This window comes from Ursus maritimus, unplaced genomic scaffold (assembly GCF_017311325.1).
Source record: "Ursus maritimus isolate PB19 unplaced genomic scaffold, ASM1731132v1 scaffold_6, whole genome shotgun sequence".
NCBI lineage: Eukaryota > Metazoa > Chordata > Mammalia > Carnivora > Ursidae > Ursus > Ursus maritimus.
In genome coordinates, this window is record NW_024426774.1 from 58,621,638 (window position 1) to 58,639,450 (window position 17,813).

At 36.7% G+C, this 17,813-nt stretch overlaps 1 protein-coding gene across 2 annotated transcripts in view; it reads right to left on the reverse strand.

The window, feature by feature from the left end:
- PAPOLG (poly(A) polymerase gamma) overlaps nt 1–16,891 on the reverse strand; it is a 29,802-nt gene extending 12,911 nt beyond the window's left edge. For both annotated transcript variants that reach the window (XM_040623446.1, XM_040623447.1), the window contains exons 1-8: nt 16,648–16,891; nt 13,609–13,770; nt 12,069–12,135; nt 8,315–8,396; nt 7,764–7,873; nt 6,444–6,497; nt 4,318–4,429; nt 1,832–1,921 (exon numbers count right to left, since the gene is read on the reverse strand). In XM_040623446.1, coding sequence (XP_040479380.1) covers nt 1,832–1,921; nt 4,318–4,429; nt 6,444–6,497; nt 7,764–7,873; nt 8,315–8,396; nt 12,069–12,135; nt 13,609–13,770; nt 16,648–16,664 — 694 coding nt within the window. In that variant the 5' untranslated portion in view covers nt 16,665–16,891. The remainder of the gene's footprint in view (nt 1–1,831; nt 1,922–4,317; nt 4,430–6,443; nt 6,498–7,763; nt 7,874–8,314; nt 8,397–12,068; nt 12,136–13,608; nt 13,771–16,647) is intronic.
- Between the last annotated feature and the right edge of the window lie 922 nt (nt 16,892–17,813).

Genomic DNA, 17,813 nt, shown 5'->3' on the forward strand with positions numbered 1-17,813 from the left:
TGGGCATTTTAAAATTAAGTGTAAAGTTGGACTAACTTCATTATTTTGCAGAATTTGGATACCTCTCCATAAAGTACAACACACCACTGATATTATTCATTTCTCTTAAATTGTTTCTTACAACAATCTATAAAATATTACATGTCATCAAGCCTATTAGGTCCTCAATTACATAATACAGCATTATTTTATGTCCCACTAAGTAAGCAAGGAAAAAAGATACAAAATGTCAATTTCAGATATGTTAAATGCGTAAAATATGCATCTAAGAAATGACAAAACATGGTACTTAATTTAATCTGTAAGGAAAGAAAAATTGTGATATCCCTTTCTTGCAAATTACTTTATCCTGACTATACAAGATAACCGAGCCCAAGGACAAATCCTACTTGCTTAAGGGCTTTTTAAATGTATACTTCCAATATGGTAGCCACAAGTCATATGTAGCATTTTCTTTTTTTTTTGGTAACAGCTATGGAGATATCATTCATATAGCATAGGATTCATCCATGTAAAATGTGAAAAATTAATGGCTTTTAGTATAGTCACAGAGTTGTGTAATCACCACCATAATCAATTCTGGAACACTTTCATCACCCAAAAGTGAAACCTTTAACAGTCACTCCCCTCCTATTTGTTCCCAATCCTCCCAGACCTAAGCAAGCACTATTCTTCTATCTTTATAGATTGGCCTATTCTGGACATTTCATATAAATGGAATTTACTTCAATCCTTTTTATTGCCAAGTAATATTCCATTGTAGGGACATATCATCTTTTGTTTATCCATATCAGATTATGAACATAAGGTTGTCTCTACTTTTTGATTATTATGAGAATGCTATGAATATCTGTACACAAATTTTTTAAAAAGATTTATTTATTTGAGAGAGAGAGTGTGTGTGAGAGGGGGTGGGACACAGGGAGGAGGAGAGAAGCAGACTCCCCTGAGCGTGGAGCCCAAAGCAGGGCCTGAGTCCAGGACCCAGAGATCATGACCTGAGCCAAAATCAAGAGTCGGACGCTTAACCAACTGAGCCACCCAGGCACCCTATCAGTGTACAAATATCTGTATGGACATATGCTTTTACTTCTCTGAGATACTGTTTAATTTTAAATTGTAATTTAATTTTCAAATTCAGTTCCTTGGTTGCACATTTCAAGTGCTCAATAGCCACATGGTTACTTTTTGAATAGCACAGATATGAAGTATTTCCATCATCATAAAAAGTTTTATTGGAGAGTGCAGTTTTAGACTATGTAAAACCTGGTGCCAGAAGTATAGCACTACTTAAATGTAGTTAGAAATAATAGAAAATGTGCTGTGCCAGCTCAGGATTGGGCCTTTTATGAACCATATTCTATGTATATATATACATTAGTTCCAGGCTTTATTAGAAAAGTGTCATAATGTAAAAATAAAAAGAAGTTGAAACTATCACTGGAGATTCTTCATTTAATAAATTTACTGAATACCTACTACAAACTACGCGGTGCTGGTAATGGGGAGACAAAGATGAATAAGATGGTCCTGCCCACAGAGAACGCGAACAACAGTGAGGGTTTCACTCATTCAGTTCTAACTCATTCTGACTGCCTGGCTAAAACCTGAGACGGGAAGTCAGGAGGTTTTAGTTTTCAACCAAGAAACGAGGTAGAGGCACACATCAGAGCACCATAATCACTGAAAAAGAAACAGGATTCTCCAAAATCTACTGGATCTCAATTTCCAACAGTATCAACAGGCTCAAGACTTTCCGTATGTGCTTCTATCATTAGAAACTGAAAATTGTAATTTTATAATGCAAGCTTAAAAGATGTGGGATACTTACGTTTTGCCCATAATTTGACTGCTCTTAGGGTGAGTCTAAAAGTTTCCTTATTTGGCACTAAATGCAGAATTTCATCAGTAACTCTACATCCTGAAAAAGATAAAGCATTCATTTTTCATTATGCAACAAAATCTAGTTAATTCAGACACGCTTCTAATTTTGAGACTCTTAAATGCTAAAACTATCAAAAACAATAAAATGTGGTTTTATTTTCTCTGTGTATTTGAAATTTAGCACATATATGAGAAATCACTTTGCTTTTAAAGAATTAAAAAGTGCATGGGTAATGTAATTAAATATTAAAATAAGAGATGGATCTGACTATCTTTAGCTGTCTTCACCATTGGTCTTTTTTTTTTTTTTTTTTTAAAGATTTTATTTATTTATTTGACAGAGACAGAGACAGCCAGCGAGAGAGGGAACACAAGCAGGGGGAGTGGGAGAGGAAGAAGCAGGCTCATAGTGGAGGAGCCTGATGTGGGGCTCGATCCCGGAACGCCGGGATCACGCCCTGAGCCGAAGGCAGACGCTTAACCGCTGTGCCACCCAGGCGCCCCAACCATTGGTCTTTACTGTTAATCAAATGTCCCCAACTTATAAAACTGTTACTGCTTTTCCATACACCTTATTTCACAAATACTGTGATTTACTGCTATACTCTGAAAGTACAATAAAAATGCAATGACAAAACAAAAGATGCTATAAGCCAGTGTTTTGTTCTCAAAGTGCAGTCTTGGACCCTTGGGAATGCTAGGCTAACCTATTTTTTTTTCAAGTTTGTCAAACCTATTTTTATAATTACAATAAAGCTTTGCCTCTTTACTGTGTTAACGTTTGCACTAATGGTGCATAAGCAGTGGTGGGTAAAAACTGCTGGTATCAAAGCTTTAGCAACAAACTGTACTAGTAAACAATTACCCACACCACCACGCATTTACAGTTAGAAAACAGGAAAGGAACCCATCCAATGTTCGAGCAAGTTTAAAGCAAGCTGAACTACCTGGTTTTTTTTGTGGGTTTTTTTTTTTTTTAGGAACACCAGTTTTACTTAGAAGAATCCCAAAAAATGAACAAAGTGAGTCCCTCACTTCAAGGAAAACAAATGGCAAAACTTGTTACCAATAATAAAATTTCAGCTTTTGAGTAAAAATTAGAATTTTGGACAACTAGTATCTGCTACTGTGAGCCTGACAGCTTTCCAATATTTAAAGACTTTCCTGATGAGATGGGTGGTGATATAAATGAATGCGATTTTCCTGGATATTTTATAATGAAATGTGTGTTAACATTTTGAAGATCCAAATAACTTTGTGAACCAGTAATTTCCAAATGACCAAGGCATAATAGTACAAAATCAGGTATGGGTAAAAGATCCATTCAAAGAACAAGACAGACCAATAGATTTTAATGTAAGAGTATAAAAAGTTAATTGACACGGTTTTAGATTTGATATGCAAATTAACCTTTTAAAAAAGAATCACTTTTACTCACCAATAAAAAGGAACAAACTTCTGATATATGCTAAAACATGGACAAACCTCACAAACACTACACTAAGTGAAAGAAGGCAGACACAAAATACCACATATTGCATGATCCCATTTATATGGAATGTCCAGAAAAGGCAAATCTATAGACACAAAGTAGAATAGTGGTTTCCTAGGACTGGCGGTTGGAAAGGAGAATGACTGTAAATGTGTAAGAGGGATCTTTTGAAGATGATGAAAACGTTCTAAAATTGGATTGTGGCACACAACTCTATGAATATGGGAAAGACTACAGAATTGTACACCTAAAAAGAACAAATTTTATGACATGTAATTATACCTCAATAAAGCTGTTGAAAAGGAAAAAGATATTGTCACTGGTCAAGTTTTGCTGTATTGTCAAAGAATATCCACAATTTTCTGAAAAGGCTATTAAAATACTCCTCCCTTTTCTAATTATTTATCTTTAAGAGGTCAGATTCTTCCTGTGCTTCAATCAAAACACAAGAAACTGATTGAAAAAACAGATACAAGAATCTAGCTATCTTCCATTAAGTCAAAGAGATTTGCAAAAATACAAAAAAAAAAAAAAATCCCATTCTCAAACAAAAATGTATTTTTATTCACTTAGAATAGGCTTATTATTTTGAAATAAATACTTTAAAATTTTCTGTTTTTATTTCTAATATGGCATATATTGACAGATATAACCCACATAAATGGAAGATCTTTGGGGTCCTCAATAAATTTTTAGAGCGCAAAGGGGTCGTGAGACCATTATGTCTGCGCACCATTACTACAAACATAAACAACGTTTCAAATAAATGTATGTCTTTTAAAATGCCTAAACGTGGTCACATTATCTATATAAAGAAAATCACATCATTTTTAACTGAGTTAATCCAATCCCTTAAAAAGTCCATTAATAGTTCTGCAAAAAAGATCTCTTTGTCTAGTTGTTTTCAAGCAGATATCTGAGATTTCTTTTTAGAAGCTTACCATTTAGGCTGCGAATACACCTTATATCAAGGCTTCTCAGTCGAGAGTCGTCTCTTAGATCTAAATTATCTGATATGGTTTGAATTGCCAATCTTGCAAAGACTAGATCAATCTTTGGAAAGATGCAAAAAAAGAGAAAAATATTACTTTTTCTCCTTCTAGTCCATTCTCCCCCCCCCCTCCACCCCAACCTCAAAAGTATAAAGTTCTAATTATTAGTTTGGGAAGTTCTACCAAAACTTCAAAAAGCTTATGTAGGCAATCTCACATGGGAAAATCACTGCAAAGTTTTGTGAGGGTAATTAAATTTGCAAGTTAAGGGAAAGCATTTTAATTTTAGCATATATGCCAAGCATTAAAAAGAACATCAAAATCTAATGAATGAATTTCTAGATAAAGATGGCAGATCCAACACACATTTACATTCACTCCCTCTTGAAACCCCACTAAAGTACCAGTACAATTTCATTTTGTTTTTTATTTAGTTTTGTTTTTAAAGGCATAACCCACTAGAAAGAAGGGAATAAAAGGAGACAACAGCAAAAACTATGGAAGCAGATGGGTAAGAGGTAACAGACTTAGCAGATTTAAGAAAGCAGAGATAAAAAATATTGTATCCAGGAAAGGAGGATAGGAGGCTGTAAATAAATACATAACTAAACAGAAAAGAACACTTAGAAAAATAAAAAAGTTATTCTTAGAAATTAAAAATATGACAGCAGAAATGGAAAACAATAGGAAGCTTGAAAGATGAGAAAACCCCCAAAAGCAGAAGAAAAATATAAAGATGTGGCAGTCCAATATACAGAAAAAAGAGAAAACAAAGGCAGGAAATCCAATAGAATTCAATACAATTTCCAAGAATGGAAGGACAGGAATTTCCAAAGTGGAAGAGGACTATTGAGTGTCTAGCATATTTGGTTGAAAAGACACATACCAAAGTACATTACCATGAATTTTACAACTATGAAGCCCAGGAATAAAAGATCACATTAAGTGTCCGAAGAGAGAAAACAGATCACAAGGATGAGAAATCAAAATGGCATCACACTTTACAACACAGCATGAAAGGTAGAAGACAATGAAGCAAGGCCTTCAAAACTCTGAGATACATTATTTCCCACCTAGAACTCTATACTCAAAACTATTATTTTGATGTGAAAACAAAATAAAGACATTTTTAAATACACAGGATCTCAAAAATATGTGCTCTTTCTCAGGAAGCTAGCGGATGAGTGCCACTAAAATGACAGTAAGTCAAAAAAGAAGACAACTCCAGAGAGAAGCAAAAGGAAATCCTAGGATGATAGTAAAGAAAGATCCAAGATGCCAGCTGTTTATCCTTCATGGAGAACAACTGGTGTGGAATCCAACATGTGAAAAGACTCACATATCTTTTTAAGATGATAATGACAGAACACCTGATTCAGACAGCCAGCAGAAACTAACTCTGAATTAGTGTTAAGTATAAAAACCAAGCAAACAAAACGCAAAACAATTATATACTCCCAAGAAACAAAATGCCACAAAGAATGATAATCTAGTACACTTTGTGCTCAGTTTTGAACATTATTTATAAGATTATAATAATGTAAACACTGAATATTGCTCCAATCCAAATTATAACACAATTATTTTAGATTATAGGAATGAGAAGGGTATATATAAAAATCATGGGGGTAGGAATAGAAGCTGGTTCATTTTCCACGGTGAGAAGTCAATAGATATAGGAGAAAGAAAGGTGAGGAACTATTTAAAAACTATTTGAGTCTTTAAAATACGTGTCTTTATGGACTATGAGAAACAAACTGAGGGCCTCAGAGGGGAGGGGGGTGGGGGAATGGGACAGACGGTGATGGGTAGTAAGGAGGGCACGTATTGCATGGTGCAGTGGGTGTTGTACGCAACTAATGAATCATCGAGCCTTACATCAGAAACCGGGGATGTACTGTATGGTGACTAACATAATATAATAAAAAATCATTAAAAAAAAAAAAAAGAAATGATATTGTAAAAAATAAAATAAAATAAAATAAATGTCTTTTTCAGTCTGACTTAAAAAAAAAACTGAAAAAAGCCTATGTATTAATTCAGTTGCAAAGTCAGAAAAAATATTAAACGCTTACTTCAATTCCATCAAATTCAAATTTTATAACAGGTACAAAGGCATCTTCTACAGCCTACAAAAGAGGACAACAATTAGAACACATAAATAATCCTTTAAAGGTGTAATCCTTTCTCTATCACTCCTAGCTGCCAATAATGTGAATACCTTTGCTAAAAAGTGAAAATGTTCTTGGTCTCACATTCCAAATAAGTAAGTGCTTCTACTCTGTGATTGTGTTATTTAAGATACAAAAAATGTCATGACAGTAGTTGTCTAATTTATTATCCTCCTAAAAAAATTCATCAGAAACTGGCAGGCAGAACTGCTATCATCCGGGTACTTACTATTTGTTGAGATTGAATTGAAAACTGATTATTTACGAAGAGCACTAGTACTGAAAATTATAATCAGAGCTCATGATTAATCTATTAAAAAAATACAATCAATGTAATTTGGATTTAGTAGAAATGTCATCTTTCTGAGCTTTCCTTAATCCCCCAACCTAACAAATTCTTTTTTTTTTTTTAAGATTTTATTTATTTATTTATTTGACAGAGAGAGAGAGACAGCCAGCGAGAGAGGGAACACAGCAGGGGGAGTGGGAGAGGAAGAAGCAGGCTCCCAGCAGAGGAGCCCGATGTGGGGCTTGATCCCAGAACGCCGGGATCACGCCCTGAGCCGAAGGCAGACGCTTAACGACTGCGCCACCCAGGAGCCCCCCAACCTAACAAATTCTTAACGTTTTTCCATTCTCAGATGCCCAAATAATGCAGATCCTTTCAACTTCACCTTATCCTAGCACTTCAGATTGCATTAAAGCTATGTTTGCTTAGTTCCCCTAATCCCTCCCTCCCATAAACTATGTCTTGTTCACTATTGTATTTGTGGGACTAAGGACAATATCTGATAAATCACTTGTGCTGAAATTTCATTTGCTCAATCAAGGGCTAGATATGCACAAAGAGAATGGCTAACTGAATCTTACACATACTAACAGCTAACATTTGATACGTATCAACCACTTATCAAATATTACAGTCAATATTTTTGTCAATTATCTCATTGATTCTCAGAAAAACCTTATAAAAAGTTATCACTACATCTCCATCTTATAGCTTTGAGGAAACTAGGCTCAAAGAAAATAGGTAACTTAAAATCTAAGAGCTAATATGTGGTAGATTTTAGAATCAAACCCAGATCTGTATTAACTATAAAGCCCATGTTCTTAGCCATCTGTTATTTTAATAAGATACAGCAACTTCTTAAGAAATATTTCAACAATCATAAGCCCAAGCTTCTGTTATCAAGTTCAAAATACTAAATACTAGAGGATACTTACTCTTAAGTTTCTAATGCCATCTTGATGTTTCAATTTTTCAAAAAAAGACTGAAAAAAATCAGATCTCTCCACATGTCTTGGAGCTACACAAAGTGCATCAATGTCAGCTCCTGAAAATCAAAGTATTTCTAATTAAGACTATACTGTATGCATTACATTTTTGTTAAAACATACAAAAACATTATGTACAGAAGAAAATATGTAGGATGACTACAGGAAAATGTTAACAATGATTAGCTCTGAATAGTGAGATAATGGGTATTTTTTTCTTCTGTACTTTTTTTTTTTTTAAAGATTTTATTTATTTATTTGACAGACAGCCAGCGAGAGAGGGAACACAAGCAGGGGGAGTGGGAGAGGAAGAAGCAGGCTCATAGCGGAGGAGCCCGATGTGGAGCTCGATCCCACAACGCCGGGATCACGCCCTGAGCCGAAGGCAGACGCTTAACCGCTATGCCACCCAGGCGCCCCTTCTTCTGTACTTCTAATTATGAATAACAAATAACAGCTTGTTATTGAAAGTTCTTATCGGAACACAGAAAAGCAGTTACCTTTGGTGTGTACTCCAAGCCTATAGGAGCCAAACGTGAAAATTTTACCACCAACAGTAGCCACAACAGAAGGTGGGAGATTCTAAAATTAAATTAAAGAAATGGCATTCAATTGTTGAAATTATTTAGCATAAAAATTGCCTAAATACTACCGATATATACTACATTTGTCAACTTTGGGAAATTAAGATTTCTGAAAGTACTTCAGAGCTCTTTGGGCTGCAGCTTGCAGTAATGACAGTGTTCCCAGAGGGAAGACAAAACAAATTCATGCCTACTATACATGCACACATTTCTCTTAAGAAAAACATTTTTTAACACTTGACCCTACTCGCCCCCTTCCGATTGCCTGTTTTTGGCTCCATCATTCTGAAGTCACCAAGGAACTCTTACCTACCAAACTAAGGCACTTTCAGTTCTCTATAGTATCATACACTTAACTCATTCCACTTACCCATTAGTTTTTGTGACAAATATGCTTAATTTCTTGATTGAATTTCTGCAACCTTTCTGCAAGAAAGTGGTCATCTTGACATGACCTCCTTATGAGAGGTAATCTAACATCTTTAATGAAATTTTTTAGAAGGTACCAGAATTATAAGGCTACTCGTCACCTCTCTCTGAAGCCAATTCTAACTTCCCATCAGGTATTTTCACTCAGACATTCTGACCCACTTCAATATTCCATGCTTAAAACAAAATACTCTTCCTATGATAAACCAGGTATCCCTTCTGATTTTCTCTCTTTCTGTTCCTCATTCTCCTTAATACCTATACCTGTAGTCATTACTCTTCCTGGCTTACCAATTATTAGCTTATATCCCTCACATGTCACCTCCTTTCTATTCAACTACTATGTCCTTAATTCTAGGCCTTAATAGAACTTTAAGCTACCTTCTTGACCGTAGTCTTTATTTTCTCCTATTCTATTTTGTATAAAATTCACTTGATGTTCTTACTCTACTATATATAACTCTTCTGTTCAAAACGTGCTAATGCATTCTTCTCTGACTACTGAGGTAAGGATGCTTGGATCCTGAGAATCTCCACAATATGCTCTTATGGATCTTTCCTGCCTTGTCTTCTGCTCTTCCCTTTTGAAGCTCCAACTGCCAACATGTTACATAATCCAGTCTCCTTTCCATCGCACTTGCCATTCTCCCCACCTCAAATGCTTGCCCATCCTCTCTGGGTATCTCAATACCATCTGTTTTTTCAAAGTTCAAGTTCCACCTTTTTCAGGAAGCCTTCTCTGATGATCCCCCCTTCCATAACAAGCTCTTTTCCCTCTGTGCTCCTCCACTATTATCTTTAACCTCTTTTATACTACATTTATTACTGACCTTTTTTCCCTGAATACATGTCCCATCTCTTCAACTATATTTAAATTCCTTGAAAATGAGAACTGTATCTACTATTTCTTTTATTTCTTTTTATAATGCCCAGTGCAAGTTTCAAAGAATATCCCTTGATTAACTTGAATGAAATTATCTATGTAACAGGATATTATGTCTGTTACTTCCTCTGTTTAATGGGTATTAATGTTTAAGACTACCACACAAGACTACCATGATTTTAGAGCTAGAAAGAAGCCAGTGAATTTATTAATATGAATCAAAAGGATAGAGAAGATAGGACCTTTTGGTTTAGCTTTCTACTTTCTATTTTAGTTTACCTTCCTACTTTGAAAAGCAAGATTCTTACATGATTTATGAGAAAGTGATACACCAATCAGAGTAAAATATTTTCATCACAAACCACAGTATTTAACTAAAATGATCTGTTTGGGTTCTAGATGGTTTATAGCTTAAATATCCCAATTGTGTGTGGAATAGCCAAACGATCTTTGATCTAACTCAAATCCTTCCGATATTTTCTGGACTAAAATATGCATAAATAAAAGGAACAGCTGATACAGAAAATGAAAAAAAAATCACCTTATACACACAGTGGAAGATGTCAAAACCAATTTAAAGATTTTTTATAGTGAGATATTTTATTCACTTTGCTTAAAAAAATAAATCCAAATTATGACATAGTCTTAAATTTTTATGCCTAGAAATTAAATGTAAACCAGTGATTGCTTTTTGCAGATTAAAGTATTAATGTGAGTAAAATGGGAGAAAAAGCAATTTATTAAAAACAAGAAACAAACAAAAAAAACACCTTTTGACCTTGAAACAGAATACTACCGGATTTTTCTGTTAAGTGCAAAGAAACCGTGAAGAAAATTAGTTAGGTGTATCTCTCAACAAATTAATATAGCCTCTTTTGTGAATAATACTTGATTTATCTCAAATGCATTCTTAGAATAGGGATAGAAGCAAAGACCTTGGCACAACCACAATAGTTGACATAAAGACCACACACGGTAAGTCATAAAGCTTGTAATTATGATTTTAAAATAATTCTAGCAAGTTGAGTATTTGCACACCCATAATGATTATGGGCTGATTGGAGAAGGACAACAGATTCCTTTAACATTTACTTAACGCCTGAGCTCTGTCCTGAAATTATGTAAGTGACCAAGACAGGTCTTTTTCTTGTGGAGTTGATCACCTAGTAGCAGAAAAACAAACATGATTTTTTTTTGTTGTTGTTACTCATGACTAGCATTTCACCTGCTCAGAATTCAACTTATCTAAATCTCAACTACTGATAACCCTGCTGAGAGTTCAGAAATGAGTCAGATAGCTGTTTAGCAGCAAAAGTAAACAACATAAAGACCATTTATTTAAACCCAATGACTGCAGACTTAGCAGATTCCCTCATGACCTTATTCTGAGTCCATTGTTGAAAAGAACCAATTTTAAACATGTACCATAGGTACACAAAGACATACTAAAATTTGCAAAAGAATTCTGACGGGTGTTTATCTAATTTCTAAATCCAGGCAGATTAAGGAGAAGAGAAGAAAGAGTTTACGGAGAGACACACTGACTGCTATGATACATTAACTTTCAGCTTATTGTTAAGGGAAAGATAGGGAAACTATAAAAATTATAAAAACCAAATGAAAACTTAAAATACAACAGTTTGGGCCACTCAGTGAAGGGGCAAATAATATCACCCAGTTCCATACCCCCTACTTCAATTTAGTACAGCCAGTAAAATAATATTCAGTGATGATTCCCAGACATAGGAAAATTCAGTTACATTCAAAATACTCTAAAAAAGCAAGGAAAATGTAACTTATTTTAGAAGAAAAATAGTAAAGGTACTGCAGGGGAAAAAAGCTGCATAATTATAAATTAGGATTTGCAAACTCCCATGTCTCAGGGGTCAGGCAGGTATGCAAATATAAGGTATACATAAGAAATATAGAAACTGATTGATAAATGACAGGTGCTGTGTCAGAGAGAGCAGGCATTGGTGGGGCCACAAGGCACTGGAGGGCAGGAGCCCAAATCCACTGAAGCCTCTTCCTGCCTTGCACAAAGACAGGCCCAATGTTGCCAGATCTGGTATTTCACAAGATGTCTGAAATCTGGCTTTTAAAGTAAAATCCCTTGATATTTAAATTTTGGTAAACTACATGTAATTCAAGCAGGAAATCTATGTAGAATTGCAGCTAGACACGGGTAAATTCTCATTTATCTCATTATCATTATTTAGAGACTCAACTGTCTAGACCAGTTCATTACCAAGTATACCAAAAAGCCTATTTCAGATTATCCTCAACTCCTGCATCTTATTACTAGGACTAATGATCAGGACATAATGAAACTGAATTCAATGTAGTTTAGAGTCTTACCTTACTCTCACTGACATCAGAAATCCATTCTTTTACTAAATTGTTCAATTTACCAAGAACAACGAGCCTATAATAAAAAACAACATGCTTTAGATTAAAACTAAAACCCAAAAACAGTATTTAAAAAATTAGTTAAACGTATAGGCAGAACCTTTACGTTGGCGCTAGAGTAAAAAGCACATACATGGGCTAATGCTGTCACATCTGTTGATACATACACATCTCTTTAGCATTCTTAGGTCCCTAAGAGTTCCAAAGAAATGATGAATGTGATGACAGCATTTTGGCCTTTGAGCTATTCTCAAAATTCAAAAAGTCTAATAAAAAATCAAAATTACCTTCAGTAAGTCTGCAGAGGCCAACTGAATTGTCAACTTACTTGGCCTTACTATGGAATAAAATCAATTCAGTATGGCGATAGAGGTTAGCATCCTCTCATCTAGTCATAGATCTTTGAATAATTAAAATGGGTAAATTAAATACTGGCTAATTTCTATGAAATAATATTACTTAATAACAGTAGTTTGATATTAAACCAAACTTTCAACCAATAGGATATCTAAATCCACATTAAAAAAAAGAGAGAAAGAGAAAAAAAATAGAGGGTAGACATCTCAAGGATAACATATGAAAAATGGAATTCCTGAGATGTCCAAACTTGCTTCTCCCTCAGCCTTCTCTGGGTAATGGAATTCTATCCCTTGAGGTGCTAAGACCCAAAACCTTGGCATCATCCTTAACCTCTCTCACACATATTCCAGTCATTAAACAACGCTACCTTTAAAATATATCCGGAATCCTATTTCTTATTACTTCGACTAACATCCCTTTAGTTCAACCCCCCATCCTTTCCTCCCTGGGTTCTTATAATAGCCTCCTAACCAGTCTCCTGACTTGTGCCCTTGATCCCTCTTCAGACTATTCTCAATATAGCAGCCAGAGTGATTGTGTTAAAACATGAGTAAATCATGTCACTCTTCTGCTCAAAAACCTAATGGCTTCCAATTTCACTCAGAGTAAAAGCCAAAACTTTTATAGTGACTTACAAGGTCCTAAGTGACCTAGCTCTCCAAGCAACTTCCCAGCTTACGTTCTTTAAGCCCATACTCACCGGCTTACTCACTCTGCTCTGGACGCCCAGGTTACCTTACTGTGTAATTCCTTAAATATACCGGGTACACTCCCACCTCAACCACTGCCTAGAATGCTCCTCCCTCAAATATCTACATAGTTCCTTCTCTCACTTTGACATTTCCCCTCAAATGTCAATAAGCCTTCCAGATAACCTTCACTTCCAGCTTCATTTTTCTCAGCAGCATTTGTCATCTGTAACATTGTATTTATTTTATTTATCTGGCTAATTGTTAGTCTCTTCCTCTAACCTCTACCTAAAATATAAGCTCCAGGAGGGCCAAAATTTCTCTTCATGTTGTCATTTTTTTGTATCCCTAGGCAGGGGCATGATGGAGGTACTTTATATTTGTGGAATCAGTGATTAAATAACGTACTGTAAACTATTTTGCATTTTTAAATGACATACCTGTGGTTCAATTCTTCCTCATCTTCGAACACTCCAAATGGTTTCATGGCATCAATTAATTTCTGTGTGTAAATATGATCAATTTCTTTAGGACATGCCAAACTAATTGGAGAAGTGATTCCATAATGCTTTTGTTGACGCTGGCTGTCCAGCATGGTGTTTCTGTTCAAGAAAAATGAAATAGCAGAAAAAATTTAAAGCATCATATCGTACTGATATATTTAATCTCTCAATCCACTCATTAATTTAGCTACCTTAGAAGTTTACTTAGTCCTAACAGTTGGGGCAGGCACTTTTTTTTTTTTTTTTTAGGGGAAAAAAGGGTATTTTGTGTTTATTTTGATGAAGGGCTATTCATACTGCCTCCAGCTTTCATGGTTAGGATGTCTTTTCAAGCCAAAAGCAGCATGTGTTGGCATCAGGACAACTGTGCCAGCACCACTTAGCTCAAATGCAAAAAGCCTGAATGGGAGCTGGGCCAGGGCCACCTCCACTACACCCTGCGGACTTAAGTCAAGTACCATCTATATTCAATCTTTGAAAAGCAGTCAGCCACTTGAAAGAAAGCTCTGAGTAAGAACAACGTTCTTTCCCCCTCAAGAAAGAAACAAAAACATCCCATTAGAAGGTCTTTGTGAAATATCCTGGCTTTTAAAAAGAAATCCCGACTAGATTTGTCCTTGAGAAACTTACATTAACATCCTTTGCTCAAATCAGAATTTATAGTCCTCACATTTTGTGACTCTAGTTAATTGTTCTCTTCATTTAGATTGGTACCCAGACCATTTTCATACTAAATAACTATCAAATCTTTACACTTTTATCGGCACAATACAAGCCAACCTCCAAAAGATTCTAGCTATCAGGAAATTATACAACTGAATTTCTGAGTTTGGATTTCAATAATTCCAAAATAAATTTTGGGACCAACATGGGTTGGTAAAACTTTTTATTCTGCTAAGAAAGTAAAGTAAAAATAAACATACGCAATAACCAACTAACCCTACCATCTATCTTCACCATTCAATGTTCAGGACCATTAACAACAACAGTAAGAATGTAATCTCAAAATATAAAAGAACAGTCTTTTAAATGAATAAATCAGCTCTGCAAACAATAACACACGAAGTTACAGTAGTGATTGTTTTTGAATTTTAACTTGTCAAAACACTGACTTATTGCTACTAAGTTCTTACAGGAAGGCATGCTCTTTAGCTAAAGATTTCATTAGGTAAAGAGGGAGAATCAAATGGAAGATAAAATAGCCTATATGTCTTCTGAAATGATTCAAAGAAACAAAAGGGAAACATCAATACTAGCGACTTTAATTTCTTTCTGGTATTAGTTTTCCCGTGGAACAAACAAAATTTCAATTAGCTATTTCAAGTAACTTCTTTTTAAAGATTTAGCTTTTTACCTCTAAGAGAGCTATTTTGGTATTGTCTGTGTGTGTTTAAATATGTATGATAAATGGATGGGACAGACTGATTATATGTGATCATTCAATTAATTTCAATAATAACCCTAAGAGGTAGGTACTGAATAAGTGCCATTTTACAGGTAAGTACCCAAGATTCAAGGGATAGGAAGAGCCAGAATATGAACCAAGATCTTTCCACCACTCCATTCTCCCTTCAACAAATACCTCTTTCTGACACTATGATCTTGGGTCCCCCTTTCTTAACTGTATGCTGAAAAAGTTGGCTATCAAGCTTCCTACCCTACTAGCACTAAAATTCCAAATATATGGTTCTGAACCTCCTTCATCTGGGGCGGGGGGAGGGAAAGCCAAGCAAAAGAATCCCACATCCCCTCAACTCATTGATTTCACTTATAAGTAAACACCCTAGAGAAATTCTAGTACAAGTGTACAAGGAAACATGTACAAGAATGTTCACTGCCACACTGTAACACTGAACACTTAGAAACAACCTCAAATAGTCACTAACAGGAAAAGGACTAAAACAGGGTGTATCCCTACAATGGAATACAATACAGTAGTTAATATGAATTAATGAGAGTTGAAAATATTAACATGGACAAAGTTCAAATATACTATGTTGCACTAAAAAAAGTTGCAAAATGACAAGTATGGTATTAGTTATAAAAAGCTTAAAAACAAGTAAAACAATGCCAGTTATTATGGACACTTAACATATGCTGTAATAGCATTTTTAAAAACGCAATAAACATCAAGTTCAGGACTGTGTGGAACTCTAGGGAGGGAGGTGAATGGACTAAGAGGAGGTAACAGAATCATTAAGACATATCGGTAATGCTTGATTTCTTTTAAATAAAGATATGTATGTACACCCCCCCCCCACACACACACATAGAATTCTATGCTTTGGGAGAGATGGATGGTGACTACACAAATGATGCTTATGTTATCCTCTGCATTTTTCTGTTTAAATTATTTCCTAATAAACCAAAATGTTAAGAGCTACAACAAAATCTTGCCAAGCACGGAAACCGTTTCTGACTTATCAAAGTGTGAGCAGGAGGTATAGACCGGTAGATACACTGTGGGTCGGTGGGCGGAGGCCGGGGGAGGGCGAAAAGATCGTAGCTTTTATTAAAAAGAACCGCATGGGCTGGGATAGGTCATTCACTCCTGAAGACCAGGAGACAGTCTGTCGGGAGGGAGGAGGGGGAGGTAGGGGGATGGTATTTGCGCCAATGCAGACAGGAGCAAAGACGGGCTCAGACAGTGCTGGGGGCAGGACAGTGACCGACAATTTCTCCCCACGGACACCTGCGCCTCTCCCGCCGCTCCCTTGTCTGGGGGCGTCTTCGGAGGCGGGACAGGCGAGGGCAGATAGGGGCTCCAGGAGTCCCCGAGTCTGTGCAGGGGTGGCCAGGTGAGCCGCCGGGTGTAGGGGAGGTGCCCTTGCCGACCCGCCAGGAGCGCGGAAGGAGACCACTCGGGCGAGCTCCGGGCAGGACGCGAGCGGCAGGGAACGGACACCGGGTCCCAGGCCGACCATCCCAACCCACCCCTCTCCGCTACGCCCCCAACCGCCGCCCCCCACCACTTACGCAGACATCTCTTTCATCGCTTCCTGCGTCTCCCTCACCGGCGAGTATCTTTCTCTCTGGAGTCAAGTTCTTGCTCCTCCCTTCTCCTCCTATCGACTTTCCTCCGGTCGCTTGTAGCTCGCTTGCTCGCTCACTTTCTCACTTACTACGGCCGAGGCATCCAACCGAGTAGTGAAAACACCACAAAATCGGCTCTATTTATGACAATACAGCGCGGCCGACGCCAATATGGCGCCGCTTCCCAGCCTGCCCCTCGCCCGCTGCGGCCCCGCCCCTGGAGGCCTGGACCCGCCCTCGACCCCGCCCCCTCCTCCTTTGGGTCCAGGGAGGCTCCGGTGGCCCCGCCTACAGGGGGGCGCAGGCTCTGGCTGCAAACGCCGGTCGGAAGGAGCGTTTTGTCCCCTCCTTTGTCCGTGGGACTGTCAATCCTAGCAAACCGCTTGGAATGTAATTAGGAACATATTTTCCCTGTTTCACTAATGAAAGACTATATTTTTAAAAAGATCACAACCTTGCCTAGCAAATACTAGTTTAACTCTTCCGTTATCCTACATCTTTAGTCATAATCATACGTAATCAATTCACTCGTGGAGATTTTGTCGTGATAGGGTCACACCGAGGAACGTGTGACTTTACAATTATCCCAGGCAAAACAAGCTTGTAAATTGGAGGCTAATCTGTTCACTTTATCTCTACCTCCCCCTGATTTATGACATTCTGGCAGTTGAGGGGGGTTGAAAGAAGAATCGCTAGGAGTTTGTAATACGAGAATAAATCCAAGAACTAATTTAATGCACTAAATCATTACAAGGAAAAGGATGTCAAGAAGCTGCTTTTTCTCGGAATGTGACTCAGTGTCATAGGGAATAGAGGCGATTACTTATAAAATTATTCATTCATTCATTCAAAAATATTTATTGAAAACCAAGCATTGTTAGGCACCAGTGGCTTAATGGTGCATAAAACCAGATGTATTCTTTAACCCTGTGAAGTTCAGCGTTTAGTGAGGAAACAATCAAATATAAGTGATATTCTTCTGTTGTAGAACTAAAAGCACCTACTGTGTGTCAGGCATTAGAGCTACTTAATTCCTGCCCTTCAGAGTCCACAGTCTAGTGGAGGAGGACAAACATATAAAGAGATCATTGAAATACAGATGGGGCCAA